This window comes from Trichoderma asperellum, chromosome 4 (genome assembly GCF_020647865.1).
Source record: "Trichoderma asperellum chromosome 4, complete sequence".
Lineage (NCBI taxonomy): Eukaryota > Fungi > Ascomycota > Sordariomycetes > Hypocreales > Hypocreaceae > Trichoderma > Trichoderma asperellum.
The window spans coordinates 3,467,829-3,481,577 of NC_089418.1; the positions used below are offsets into that span (position 1 = coordinate 3,467,829).

A 13,749-nucleotide genomic window follows, 5' to 3' on the forward strand; every position below is an offset into this window, starting at 1 on the left:
ATGTGTTGTGCTATTTATAGCCTTGCTTCATTATGCAGCTGATAAGAGAGCCGCACCGCCGAGGTCCATATCAAGAGGGCCCTTGGCCAACAGCTCGCTTGAAGTATTACAAGTGTGTTGGTTTGGTAACGTTGTCAAGCTACTGCTACTTGGTCACGAGGGTGAAGGAAGCAGAACCTGGTTTACTGCTCCGTACCCACTACTACTGTACGAAGGATAAAACGGCAGTGTTCCTTTCGGTGATAACAGCTGGAACACTCGATACCTAGCTTCCTTGTGCCGGGGAGAGAGAATGACGATGCTCGGTAATCCAAGGCCCACCAGGAAATTGTAACAGGGCGTTCCAGCTCACAGTAAACTCGTAGAATAGGACACAAATATTGCTATCTTATTGAACACCAACCTGAACCTAATGATAGACGTAAAGCATATTGGAAGAAGGCAGCAGGATGTTAGGAAATACTTCTGAGACACTACCTAATTCAGAACAAAACAGATGGTCAGTGGCCAAAAATCTGCGGTCATTGCATAGTAGGTTGACTTGATATAGAAACCTAGATATTATTTTTTTGTAAAGGACATTTTATAAACTTGTTTTATACACTTTATTCGTATCTAGAGTGGAAAAAAGGGGGGGTTATATGTCTCACACTATTCTATGCAAGAAATATTCACTTTATGTGACGGCTTTTACAGTACCCCCCTTAACATCTTCCATAACAAATTATATCAAGTAATATCAGAGCGCAAAAGCATTGTAGCATACTTGCCTTTTACTCAAGAGAGTTTTATTTTGCAATACCTTTGGGGAAATAAATGATAGACTTTGAAAAAGTACTGGTTTTCTAATTTAGGGTAGCATGGAGTGGTCGCAGAGTGCTGGCCAGTTGAGAAAGACGGCGTGAATAGGCCAAGAAACATCAAGATTCCATAGGAAATAGCAGTCAAATAAAAAAAAAAAAAAAAAGAGTATTTCTGAGTTAAATGCTGTTAACAACTATGGTAGATCAAGAGGAAGAGAGTGTGAGGAGCCGAGATTTGGTAGTTTATCGAAATAGAAGTAAGTCTCGCATGATATCTCGTCGGTAGAGCATCAATTTGGCTAGGTGTGAGGACCAGTGGGAGAAGATTTGACATTTCCAACGCTTGAAAATAGAATCTTGAAATACCTTTATATTAATCTATTTATTCTGTTATTTAGTTCTACTACTGCTAGGATATAATTTAGATTCTGCAGCCCCCAACGATTGATGCTGGATATTGGGTATCAAGTTACCGCATGATATATGTCAAGTTTACGACTGGGAAACAGCATCGAGATGCTGGTCCGCGCTCTCCCTGCGTTAATTCTCACACATCTCAATAACCCCTCAGAAAAACGTCACAGTATTTGCATTTGGTTGGATGACAGCTGTCTGCGTTGGCACAGATGTGGGAGGCCTACCGCGGGTGCCTACGAGGCTGCATAGGCACATTATAGGACTTGTACAACTGCTGGCCAACAACCGCTGGCCAAGTCACTGTCGCCCAGTAAAAAAATGCCTGATCTATCATTTCTCCAGAATCTCACCTCTCCCCTCTTTTCTTCACTCCCTCTGCAGCTACAGTCTTCTGTGCGATACTTTTCCATCGTTCAGCTTTCCCTGCTCGCACTGATCAACCCCCTACCAACCTGTCAAGAGTGAAACCTCTTGAAATTCTCGTAATCTCTCGAATGAAGCTTCTGTAAACTCGAACAAGACGAGATAATGAAGAGAAATCAGTGAGCCTCACATATTCCCAGATGCACAATTCGTTGTACTCATCAAGCGATTACTTCTAGGCACAGCTATCCCACTCCTCCTACCACACCATCCGACGGCTCTGTCAAACCATGCTTTCAATACAAACGAAATAACAGTTGCAAATATGGAACACGGTGCAAGTTTTCGCATGACACTGGAAGAGCACAAGCAAGCCATTCCAGTGTTCCGACGAAGTCATTTGGAAACAAGCGCAACAACCCTCCAGAGGGAAAGCTGGGGAGATGGAAGCAGTTGCGACAAAGAGGAGATGAATCTGCTCGGCCATCTCTCCAGATAGTCGGTCAGTTTTTCGGCCTAGCACTCGAACTCATGGATGGAGATGTCGGCGCTGCCCAAGAGGCAATCAGGCTTCTTGCTGATGAAATTGGCCTGTCCTTCATCAAGGATGTGATAGACAGGCACATCTCCATGACAAGTCGTTTTACAGCAGGATGTCAACTATGGGAGACAGAAATCAAGCCACTTTTTCAACTGGTGACGCATGCCCGCGTCGTTGATTCTGCCGTGCTGGAGCAAGAATGTGCGACCATCTATAATTTCATGGTTGGAGTGGGAGGATCCAGGATGAGCAGACTCTTTCACTACATCGATTCGCTGCTTCAATCATGGCCGCCTACCTCAACACACATGTCCCTTATAGAGGCAGCTGGTCTATCTCTTGCAGTATTGGCTAAGATGCTAGACTGCAACACCATTAATATCATCAAAGATGATTTCTCAACATTTGCAAATAGCTTGTCTCGCCCTTTGGAAGAATCACTGGAGCCAGAAGAGACGTCTGTTCGCCTTCAGGCTAGCAAACACCTTTACTATATCCGCCAACGTCTTGAAATCGGGAATCATATATCAAGCTTGGAAGTTCAGAGCCACAGTGCCGTCACTCGGGAAACATTTATTTTAGCTCGAGATCTCCCTGGCAATCTCTCAGATGGAGGGCCGCGGCATGACAACGATGACGCAGATATCGTTAACATAAAGATCTTGCCGACATATAAAGAGATTATGTCGCCACGAGAAGAATATTTGCCAGTAAACGATTGTTCTCAATGGCATATTCCTGGCATTAGCGGACGTCTGGACAGAGAATTTCGTTTGCTACGAGAAGACACAGTTGGCCAGCTACGTGATGCGATTCGTGGCGCTTTTGCACGCATTCGTAGTTCCAAGAACCAGGCCGGTCATAGAACAAGCAATAACGCCTTACGCACATACACATATGATTCTGCTACGCTTGTCAATATTCAATTCGAAAAAAAAACTGGCCTGGAATTGGTTGTCCGCTGTGATCAACCTCCACCTGTCCCAACGCTGAATCCTAAACAGAGGAAAGACTGGTGGGAAAGATCAAAACGCCTACAAGTCGGAGCCCTAGTTTGTGTCATTGATGGAACTGAATCGGTCATGTTTTGTACCGTGTCTGAATCGACCTTGAGGAATCAAAGTGATCAAAAGATTCGAACGGAGAAGAAAGCAGCAGCTGATGCTTCTACAGCGTCTAAATTGACGCTTTCTGACGACGGAAACTATTTGCACGTAACTCTGCAGCTTATTGACGCCACACGAGATGATGTAGCTCAAGCTCTTCACTGGTTCAAGAGGAGAGGCCCGGCGCGCTATAGATATCTTGTAGAGTTTCCTGGTATTCTCTTAGCATCATTTAAGCATACTCTTGATGCTCTCAAGGAAATGCGGCAGAAGCCATATATGCCCTTTGTTGACCTCTTGGCGCCATCGGATACCAAAACTACAGAAACCAGTATTCAGCCGCCGCAGTATGCCAGGGCAGCTGGTTTCGCGTTCGACCTTAGGTGCCTCACTCATGATGATACCGAGCTTCTTGTTTCGCCTCAGCATCTTCCGGATCCAAAAACGGTTGAATCACGGACCTCTCTTGATATTACACAATCTTCTGCCCTCCTGAATACCCTATCTCAAGAATTGTCGCTCATTCAAGGCCCTCCAGGTACCGGTAAAAGCTTCACAGGAGAAAATATCATAAAACTTTTGTTGGCAAACAAGAACAAATGCACTCTCGGGCCGATACTATGCGTTTGCTACACCAATCATGCCTTGGACCAGCTTCTTGAACATCTTCTTGATGATGGCATTGGAAACATCATTCGTATAGGATCTCGATCAAAATCAGAGAGACTACAAGCTTTGAATTTGCGAGTTGTCTCCCAGCAAGGCGACCGCACAAAGGCAGAAAAGAGAAACCTTTATATTATGGGGCAGGAGCTCGATGTTTTAGCTGCCGGCATCGAAGATTCGCTTCGTGCATTGTCGACTTCCAATTCGCCAAATACCCTCAAGAAGTATCTTGCCAAAGCCTTTCCCGCACACCATACCACGCTATTTGGTTTCGACGAAGACGGATGGGAGAAAGTCGATAAGCCTCAAACTATCATACGAAAGTGGCTGGAAGGGGGCTCCCGTGACAATATTCATTGTCGAGATCTTGAGATCTTAAGGGAAGCTGAGTTGTTTACTATGTCTAATGCTGAGCGCCGAGAGTTACATCAATATTGGGTGAAGAACAGCGTAGCTTCATTTGTTCGCGCCACTACGCTACTGCAGGAAAAACATACCAAACTGATAGAGCGCCGTAGCCGCGTGCGCAGCGATGTGGATCTGCGTTGCCTTAACCAAGCCAATATCATTGGAGTCACAACGACCGGTTTGGCAAAGAATCTTCATCTTCTCCGGAAATTACGAAGCAAGGTCATGCTTTGCGAAGAGGCCGGTGAAGTCCTGGAGGCTCACGTTCTAACGGCCCTACTCCCTTCAATCGAGCACGCCATCTTAATTGGCGACCACCTTCAGCTTCGCCCACAGATCCAAAACTATGAGCTACAGAGCACAAATCCCCGTGGAAAGCAGTATTCTCTAGACACTTCATTATTTGAAAGACTTGTTGAGCCTCCCCATTTGACGGATTTACGTTTGCCCTATAGTACACTAGAGACACAAAGACGGATGCACCCATCGATATCTGAGCTGATTCGATCCACCTTGTATCCATCTCTTCAAGATGGTGAGAATGTTAAGAAATATCCAGCAGTGGTAGGTATGAAAGAGAGGCTATTTTGGCTTCACCACGATCAGCTAGAAGCTGGCGCGGCTAGTCATGACCCCCTGAATACCTCACACTCTAATGATTTTGAGGTGGATATGACTGTGTCTCTCCTGTCTCATCTCGTTAGGCAGGGTATATACGCAAGGGAAGATATCGCGGTCATTACACCGTACTTGGGGCAACTACACAAGCTACGGCGTCGAATGGAATCCATGTTCGAGATCTGCCTCAACGATCGTGACCTCGCAGAGTTGGAGGATTTTGAAGATAGAGATCAGATTGTGTCCGCAGCCATAAAAAATCAGCCTGCCAAATCTACCCTTCTGAAGAGTGTTAGAGTGGCGACAGTTGACAACTTTCAGGGCGAAGAAGCCAAAGTTATCATCATCTCTCTTGTTCGGAGCAATCTGCAAAAGAAATGTGGATTTCTAAGCACTTCCAACAGAATCAATGTCCTGTTATCGCGCGCGAAACACGGCATGTACATCATTGGCAACTCTAACACGTACTATAACGTTCCCATGTGGGAGGAGGTTATCAACAAGCTCCGTGCCAGTGGCTGTATTGGCAATAGCCTGGAGCTTCAGTGTAGCCGACATCCTGACACGCCAATCCAGGTTTCGCAGCCAGACCATTTTGTCATCTTCTCTCCTGAGAGCGGATGCAACCTGTCATGTGATAAGAGACTTCACTGCGGCCATTCATGTACTGGAAGATGCCATTCTGATGTTCTTCACAATGCAGTCAAATGTCTCGAGCCGTGCCCAAGGCCACAAAAAGGTTGCAGCCACCCTTGTCCTCGAGCATGTGCCGATGCGTGTCTAGACAGATGCTACTTCCAACTCGATAACATCAACCTTGCTCTTCCGTGTGGCCACAGGCTCTCTTCGGCAAAGTGTTGGGAAGAACAAAGCCCGGCCTCTGTTCGATGCAGGGTCCTCGTCAGACGAACCGTGCCGGGATGCAATCATGAGGTCGAGGTTCCGTGCCATGAAGATGTCACTTCTGCCAAATACCGTTGCACTGCTTGGTGTGGCTATCACCGCGAGTGTGGCCATGCGTGCAATAGTCTCTGCTACAACTGTAATACTCGAGAAAATGGTAAGATTACGGAGCAAAACCACGGTATTTGCCAACAGAAGTGTGGTCGTGGCTATTCGACATGCCGCCACGGCTGTTCTAAACCTTGCCACGGCGACGACAAGTGCCCCCCCTGCCAGCAGCCATGTGAAGTGCGTTGCGGTCATTCAAAATGCAACAAGGCATGCAACGAGCCTTGTGCACCTTGCGCAGAGAGTACATGCCACTCGAGCTGTCCTCATACAAGTTGCACCATGCCGTGTGCTGCGCCATGCGATTGGGTCCCATGTTCCAAGCGGTGCGAGAAAATGCTGGGATGCGGCCATCAATGCAAGTTATATATAACTATAGAATCTCCCACACACCTCATCCTAAAGCTAACGTTGGACTGCAGGCCCTTCTCTCTGTGGAGAGACTTGTCCCAATGAACGCTTTTGCCAACAATGCGCTACTGAAGATATCAAATCTTTATGCGTTGACTTTCTCGAGATGAAGGAATACCACGAAATTGATTTAGACGAAGAACCCTGTATTTTCCCGGACTGTGGGCATTTTTTAACTACTTCGTCTATGGACGGCCAGATGGGCATGACGGCGTACTACGATACGGATATTGATGGCCATCCGACACAGCTTGGCAAAGCGTCAGAACCTTTTTCGCTGGACGACTCAGGCATTCCAGTTTGTGCGACTTGTCGAGGCTCACTCCGAAATATCGCCAGATACGGCCGTATTGTACGGCGAGCCATGCTCGATGAGTCAACCAAAAAATTCATAGAGTGGTCTCACGAAAAATATCTCTCGCTAGCAAATCAGTTGCTGAAGGAGCAGGAAAGACTTGGGCAGCAGCAGAAGATCAAGGCAGCCTCATCAACGGTGAAAGGGGGCAAACTAACCCACTGTGCCCCGAGACTCAAACAACTTCGAGAGTTGCAAAAGATTGCGGACGACGATCGTTACGATTCTATCATTACCTTATGGAGGAACATTGGGTCATATGCAAGTGATGTCAGACAAGAAGAGCAGCCGTTTCAGCGAGTAGCTAATTTGGTACTATTCGCCAATCGCCAAAACAAGACACGTGGAGAATTTCGATTTGATGACTCTATTAACCAAATGAAAGGATCCCTTCTTGCAGATACGCTCTTGCTCAAGTGCGATCTTGCCATTCTCTTTGACTTTCGTCACCTGGCTAAAGATAAAGCCCTGGAGCTGGCAGACTTCAAGCTGGATTTATCAGGCCATTGGTCTGATTCTCTTCATCTCATTGAGTTGTCTCATAAATATGTATATTCGAGAGAGGAGGTTCAGGGGCATATTTTCGCCGTACAACTCTGCGTACTATGCTCATCATTTGGCCGTATTACTACCATGTGGACTGATCATAAGCAGAGCATTGAAAATTTGAAGGAAGAGGCGCTAGATCATATTCAAAAAGCCCGTTTATTGATGGACAAGTATCCATCTACGGAAATATTCAAAGATGAAGTTGAACGGCTTGAGATCATGGTCAACGGTGGAATCTATCGCCCTGTCACGGCGGAGGAAATGCAAGCCGTGTACAAAGCGATGTCGAGGGAATTAATGGGAACAGGGCACTGGTATACATGTGAGAATAATCATCCATTTACGATTGGCGAATGTGGAATGCCTATGGAAGAAGCGAGATGTCCAGAATGCGGAGCTAGAATAGGAGGCCGGAACCACCAGGCTGTAGAAGGGATGAGGCATGCAGCTGAGATTGAGAATATTGCACGGGGTATGAATGAACTGGGAATGTAGGCAAATGCGTTGATCGACGACCTGTTTTATTGTATTTTGCCATATTGCATTGTTATTTGTTTCTTTAGTTTTTATTTATTTCAACGAATTGATGATAGTTTGAGTTAGGACTGAAATGAAACTGATATCAAATTTCACACGTGCCGCAGCCCAGTAGCGATTGCCAGCTGCATGCCCATCTCTTGCTGCTCCGATAAATTCTTCTTTCTAGAAGCAAGATTATCCGTTTCTATCTCATTCCAGCACTTTTCAACGAGGAACAAACCCCATAACCGCCCTTCTCTAAGCCATGCCTCCGATTTCGCAAAGGGTTCTCCGCGCCGAGGAACATTTGCTTGGTATCGAGCTTCGCCGACCCTTTGAAATGGTAGGGCAAGAATATTTCCTATGGAAGATCCGCTCAGAGCGAGAGGGAATCCATCGCAGCCAAATATACGTGGCCGCCGTGATGCTCACGTACTCGCCGTCAATCCTAACCATCGAGAACCTGCCGCGGATGGACGTCGATGACTTCCACGACACATGCAACAAATCAGTGTCTTTGTACATTCCTCGATACAGGAGGTGGAGTTTGCTCTTTACGGTTCTTCACAACTACATCTACCGACGATGGTTTCGACCGTACCAGAGCGAGATCGAACATCAACGCTTCCTCTGCAAGTTTATCGCTCCTCGCGACCTGGGCAATAAAGGACGCCCTTCGCAGACGTCTATCCAGAGCATAATCTCCCTCCACGAAGCTATATGCGCAGAGGTTGACGCACGAAGCCGCCACTACGAAGACCTGCGCCGTCGCTTCAACGAGCCATATGCGATACTGACGGAGCTCCCTGCGCGACCAGCTCTTTACGTCCTTCAGCCGCTATTCAAAGCACTGCTCATGATATTTTGTTCCAAAGAGTATCGTGGAGAAGACTCGACTCAGGTTGCAAAGCTCCCAGTCTATCTAGTTCGCACCGGCGTCGAAAAGGGTCTCAGCGCCCCCATATCTTTCTTGCCCATCGCAGCCAAGATAGATGTCTATCTACGGGCCGGTCAAGGAACTGTGAGGACCTCTCTCGAAACGGCCATAGGCTTTATGATGGACTTGGAAAGGAGAGAGAGGGATGCCTTTGGTCTTCGTCCCGACCCGTGGAGACCCGACACTTGGACGATGAATTGGTTTCAAACACCCATCGGAGCTGGACGGTTGGTTGGACCGAGCTCGTGGCTTGTTAATAGTGAAGAGAGAAGTGGCTGGGACGGAGATGGTTTTGATGTTGATCGTATGTTGAAAGCTCTAGAAGAGCAGGAGCTGGAAAACAACGGTGGCCATTGCTCAGGTGCTGTTCGAGGTTAGCCGTTTAAACAGAATCAACCAGCTGGTATGCCAAAATAAAGGGATTTGTAATATCAGCTGCATATACATGACAGAATAGTTGCAATGATCAAAATATGTCCATGTACGTAAACGCTCAGTAGAAATCCTTCACCAGGCTGTCACAAATATTCCACAACCTCTCTCCGCTTCCCCTCTTCTCAATACCCTCGACGACTTTTGGGAGCGGGGTCCCAATCTTTCCCCAGGGGATGAGATAGCACCCATTATGCTCAGCCACTTCGGCATCAAAACCTGCTTGCAGCTCGGTCAAGGCTCCCAATCGAACTGGGTACGATAGCATGCCCTGAATGCTCTTCAAGATGCTGGGAGCGTGGCGAGTGAGGTCTGTCTTGATTGCTCCAGGGTTGAAGGACACGCTCACGAATTGAGGATACCTCTTGGCCAATTCGGCCGCGAGAATGGTGTTTGCCCATTTGCTCTGTACATATCGCAGGCTACGCCCACCGAGACCGGAAAAGTTGGGTGAAGTCAGTCCCCAGTCATCCCATAGGATACCATCCTCGCCAGGGGGGTCAGGAAACTCCACAGAAGCTGCCCAGCATGTGCGGACGGATCCCTTGGGGGCGGCATCTCCGTCTGCAATCCTGAGCAGAATTGGCGTGAGGAAGTGCTGGAGCAGGAAAGGGCCCAATACGTTGGTGGCGAAGCTCAGCTCGTGTCCTTGCTTGCTGACACTGCCTTCAGGGGGAGCCATGACGCCGGCGTTGTGCCAGATAACATCTAGACGGGTTTCCGCCTCCAAGAACGCCTCGGCTGTTTGCTTGATTCCTTGCAAGTCAGAGAGGTCTAGAGGCAAGAATTTGAGTACGTCGTTGTCACCACCGGCGCTGCGACGCTTCATATCACCGGGCGGATCTGACGTCTGGATGGTGTTTATGGCTGTCTTGCCGGCAGCTTCAGACCGGCCAAGGATATATACGCGCGTCGCATTGGCGTGGAAGAGAGCTGTCGCTACAGCCAAGCCAATGCCTCCAGCGCCTCCTGTGACAATAAAGATCTATTCAATATGTGAGACAGCTGTATTACTTAGAGAGAGAGATAGACAGATGAAAGGAGGAGGAGAGGGCATCATACTCGTCCCTGCAAATCAGGCAAGTCTTTTTCAGTTTTCGTAGGCTTATCAGGCCAATATTGTCGCAAATATTTCGACATGATACAGAGGGGAGGAGAAAAGTTTGAGGTGTAAGTTGAAAATGCTTCGGAAGAGTTAATGCAAGTGAGATGGCTATTGGTGATTAGTTAACAACTAGATCTTACGTTCAAGCTGACCCAGAGCCGAGCCTAGCTCGAGACAGTGTAAAGAGAATGAGGTGTGATTATTAATTAATTGCGTCTGTAGAAGAACAAGACTGAAAATACATACTATTTAAGTAGATGTGTAGATAGTTAGTGTGCGTAATGATTTGCTCACTCTCAATGTAGATGGTTCATCAAGTAGGAGATGATGGGAGTCTTGAGTCTGATGAGGATGTAAAAGTTCTCTTAGTAGGCATAAAGAAAGTGTAGATTATCGCTTGATCCATTTACATAGTTTAGTGTGCCATGATTATATAACTGGTTGTGCGTAAAAACAATGGACAATTAAAATGAATGTTTATCAAAGGCATAGATTCGCAAGCAGACGAACTAATGATTATTGAGTTTCAAGTACCTTTCTTTACCCTAGAATTGGGGTGCAGATCGCCCTGAAGTTTATTTCGATTGGTTCAAACATACAGAGTAGGCAAACCACTATTCTGCTAGGTAGGAACCTCTAATACGAGTTACACTTACGGATCCCCTGCGAGCAGTGCTACCGGGTAGCAGAGAGACGAGTGTTTGGCTGCTTTAGGGCCATTCTCGTTGGTGCAGATATAAGGCGGATTGAATCTTCGGAATGAGCCAGCAAATGTAACGAGGTGCTAATAATGTGCACTGCTGTACAAATAAACCCCCCCCTTATACTCCGTATGCACCTAGTAGTAGCGGCATAAATAGATTGCTCTCAGGAACGGAAATAGACATGGCCACAGGCTCAGGCACAGAAGCAATCTTGCCTGCGGTTTCTGTACTCGATATCTGCGACTTCCGTACTAGTACAAGCCAGAGTTTATGCACGTGACTCTGGGCCAATCTTGATGCTGCAAAAAGCTTAAATGACATGCAGGGAACTTTTGCTGCCAATAAGACACAGTTTTTCCGACTGCCGGCCAGACCCGAACTACTCCCGAGGTACCTGTACGAAGCACTCTGCTAGTATGCGGCAGCGAGGTACATCGTTGCCTCCAGCCGACGGACTTCTTGGCCGAAGACTTTGGTTTAGCTTCGCTCACTTTGCGCCAACTTTGTCTTCCATTCAGGGCCCATCATGTCCATACGGCTGGCCATGTCTTGTCTGTTCAAGAGCTGCTACTCGCTGTGGGCAGTATAGCAATAGCATTACCCGTAGCATCACTCACCCGTGGCCAGCATCCCTCCAGCCATGCTTCCCGCCAGGCCTCGTCTGCCGGCGCTGGCTCCGCGGCTGCCAGGCAATTCGCCGCCGGTGGTTGAGCGGCCGAGCGTCAAGGAGCATACGGAACAAGAGTGGTTAGCGCAGAAGGACCTTATTGAGAAGTTATACATAGGAGACAACCGCAAATTGAATGAGATCATGGCCATAATGGAGACTAAATATGGATTTGCCGCAACGTGAGTGGACACTCTCTGCTGTTTGTTTGCCGTATACATGCAAGAAGGGGGGAGAAGAAGAAGAAAAGAAAGGAGATTTGATACACCAGGCGATGAACTAATGCAGTGCTAACCTAATGCCGAAAAAGAGAGCAAATGTATAAAAAGAGATTCAAGAAGTGGAACATTAGGAAAAGAGCATATCGCAAATCGCCCGGGGAAACCACTCCCCTTACCCCCCCTACTCCCTCATCTATAGCCTCATCTTCCGCCGACTCAACGCAAGATGCCGATGTTGAGGAGATACCGAGGACAACGACCCCTACAGTTACCGGCCTGGACCTGGTCCCGAATCCCCAGTTCAAGCCCCTCGCAGACTTGGAGCTTATTCTAAACGGCGTCCTTTCCTGGAGTTCAGGGAAATTGGAGACTTATCGCATAGTGTCCGATCCCATGTCCCAGTACCTTGCCACTCCCAACCAGCCACCTATGCAGGATAGCCGCACCATGTATCGGACGTTTGAGCTGGTTTTTGACTTGTGGTCTTATGGCAAGGGCGATCTTGCGGGCATGGCGGCTAGAAAGGGCTTCTATGTCCTAGAATTCGTCTTAACTGAAGACCACCCTGACCTTCTCTGGCATATTCTTGACACAATATACGACATGATCGACCGAGGGCATTTGCAACTTCTTGGCATGTTTATAAGACATGCGCTTGTGCTGTCAAGACAGCGCTTTCCTGCAAATCATCCTCTCATCCGCATCCTTCAACAACTCCTAGCTTGCGACTATCAAACTGAAGACGGCCGTCAGTTCATTTGCTACCTGTTACGACAAGCATGGCTACGAAACGTCGATCTTCTTTCAGAGTACATTAAGTCATCAGCGCCTCAAGAGTTTTGGCTATACGAGCAGTTGATTTGGGATGGCCGGACAAAGCTTCGTCGGAATAACGGGCTGGCCAACAGACGTGAGATCATGTATGCAGCTCTTGAAAACCTGGGACACCATGAAGAGCCCGTACTGAGTGATGATAACGTGGAAAAACTGAGAGTCGACGCTCTCATGCTGGAATTCACGCAGATGGATCTAGATGACAAGGAGAAGGCGGAGCAGATGGCGTTGGATCTGCTCGATATCACGCAGTATGAAACAGGAGCACTTTCGAACGCCAGATTTCATGCGTATGCCCGCAAGATGCTAGCTAGGCTCTGCGAGAGCAGAGAAGCCTGGGACCAGGTCGAGCAGAACCTGAAATATGCCATTCACATGCGAGAAGCTGCGCATGGAACGAGCACCAATTTGCGGGTTATCCGAGACATGTGGGTGCTCGCGGCTTACTACAACAAAGTCGGCAAGATAGATGACGCTCTACGAGTTGCCCAAGATGCCATCACCAGGGCACAACAGTATTTGCACGATATCCCAGGCTGAGGCTGTTTATGATAAGAATACGGATCGCAAGGTCAGTCGGCGTTATGAGACAAAGTAACGAGAGCATGGCAGATTAAGGAAGAACCGACGGGTAGGATTGATTTTTCGCAACGCGCCATTACTACGAGAATGGCTTCATTAGAGTCACCCCTTTGATGGGCAGTTTATGTTTGGGTAGAAGCGAAGCTGGAGTATTGGTTGGGTGCCTTTGGCGGCACCTTCATTTTACAATGGCTACATATTCATGCCTACTTATATAGTTAATATCAGTATATACTTGATTTGTTAAAAACAAAAAAACAAGAAAAAAAAAAGCGAGTCGTTCAAAATACTGCATGAATTCGTTCCACTCTTCTACACTCTATTGTCTGCTCTGTTTTGTTTACTATAACAGCTTCTAGTAGTCTTGCAGGATACATCTACTAACTATAGCTAAGCTATTGAAGCTAGCACCTCCCTGCTGACCTGCGAACCAGTCTGTTTGTGGAGTCGGCCTGCGGGTGCGCAAACGTGGTTCCAGCCACATAGACGTCTCGCCACAT

At 47.5% G+C, this 13,749-nt stretch overlaps 4 protein-coding genes across 4 annotated transcripts; 3 read left to right on the forward strand and 1 right to left on the reverse strand.

The window, feature by feature from the left end:
* Positions 1-1,607: 1,607 nt before the first annotated feature.
* TrAFT101_007521 (uncharacterized protein) lies at positions 1,608-7,865 on the forward strand. Its single transcript, XM_024902655.2, has 3 exons — positions 1,608-1,762; positions 1,823-6,291; positions 6,356-7,865. Exons 1-3 carry the CDS (start codon positions 1,749-1,751, stop codon positions 7,741-7,743), a joined length of 5,871 nt encoding a protein of 1,956 aa, XP_024759381.2. The 5' UTR covers positions 1,608-1,748; the 3' UTR covers positions 7,744-7,865.
* Positions 7,866-8,032: 167 nt separating this feature from the next.
* On the forward strand, positions 8,033-9,082 carry TrAFT101_007522 (uncharacterized protein; the record flags this gene model as incomplete). The annotated part of the gene is made up of 1 exon (XM_024906867.1): positions 8,033-9,082. The coding sequence occupies one exon, from the start codon at positions 8,033-8,035 to the stop codon at positions 9,080-9,082; it is 1,050 nt and encodes a 349-aa protein (XP_024759380.1).
* A 1-nt stretch (position 9,083) lies between these two features.
* TrAFT101_007523 (uncharacterized protein) lies at positions 9,084-10,276 on the reverse strand (the record flags this gene model as incomplete). Its single annotated transcript, XM_066128073.1, has 2 exons — positions 9,084-10,121; positions 10,199-10,276. The coding sequence occupies 2 exons, from the start codon at positions 10,274-10,276 to the stop codon at positions 9,198-9,200; spliced, it is 1,002 nt and encodes a 333-aa protein (XP_065984188.1). The 3' UTR covers positions 9,084-9,197.
* Positions 10,277-11,388: 1,112 nt separating this feature from the next.
* Positions 11,389-13,537, forward strand: TrAFT101_007524 (uncharacterized protein). The gene is made up of 2 exons (XM_024901998.2): positions 11,389-11,794; positions 11,923-13,537. Exons 1-2 carry the CDS (start codon positions 11,586-11,588, stop codon positions 13,205-13,207), a joined length of 1,494 nt encoding a protein of 497 aa, XP_024759378.1. The 5' UTR covers positions 11,389-11,585; the 3' UTR covers positions 13,208-13,537.
* The last annotated feature ends 212 nt before the right edge of the window (positions 13,538-13,749 follow it).

Coding starts and splice junctions, on each gene's coding strand:
- TrAFT101_007524 (XM_024901998.2), top strand. CDS start 11,586: ATGCTTCCCGCCAGGCCTCGTCTGCCGGCGCTGGCTCCGCGGCTGCCA. Junction 11,795..11,922: donor AAATATGGATTTGCCGCAAC/GTGAGTGGACAC, acceptor ATGCCGAAAAAG/AGAGCAAATGTATAAAAAGA.
- TrAFT101_007521 (XM_024902655.2), top strand. Junction 6,292..6,355: donor GCTGGGATGCGGCCATCAAT/GCAAGTTATATA, acceptor GTTGGACTGCAG/GCCCTTCTCTCTGTGGAGAG.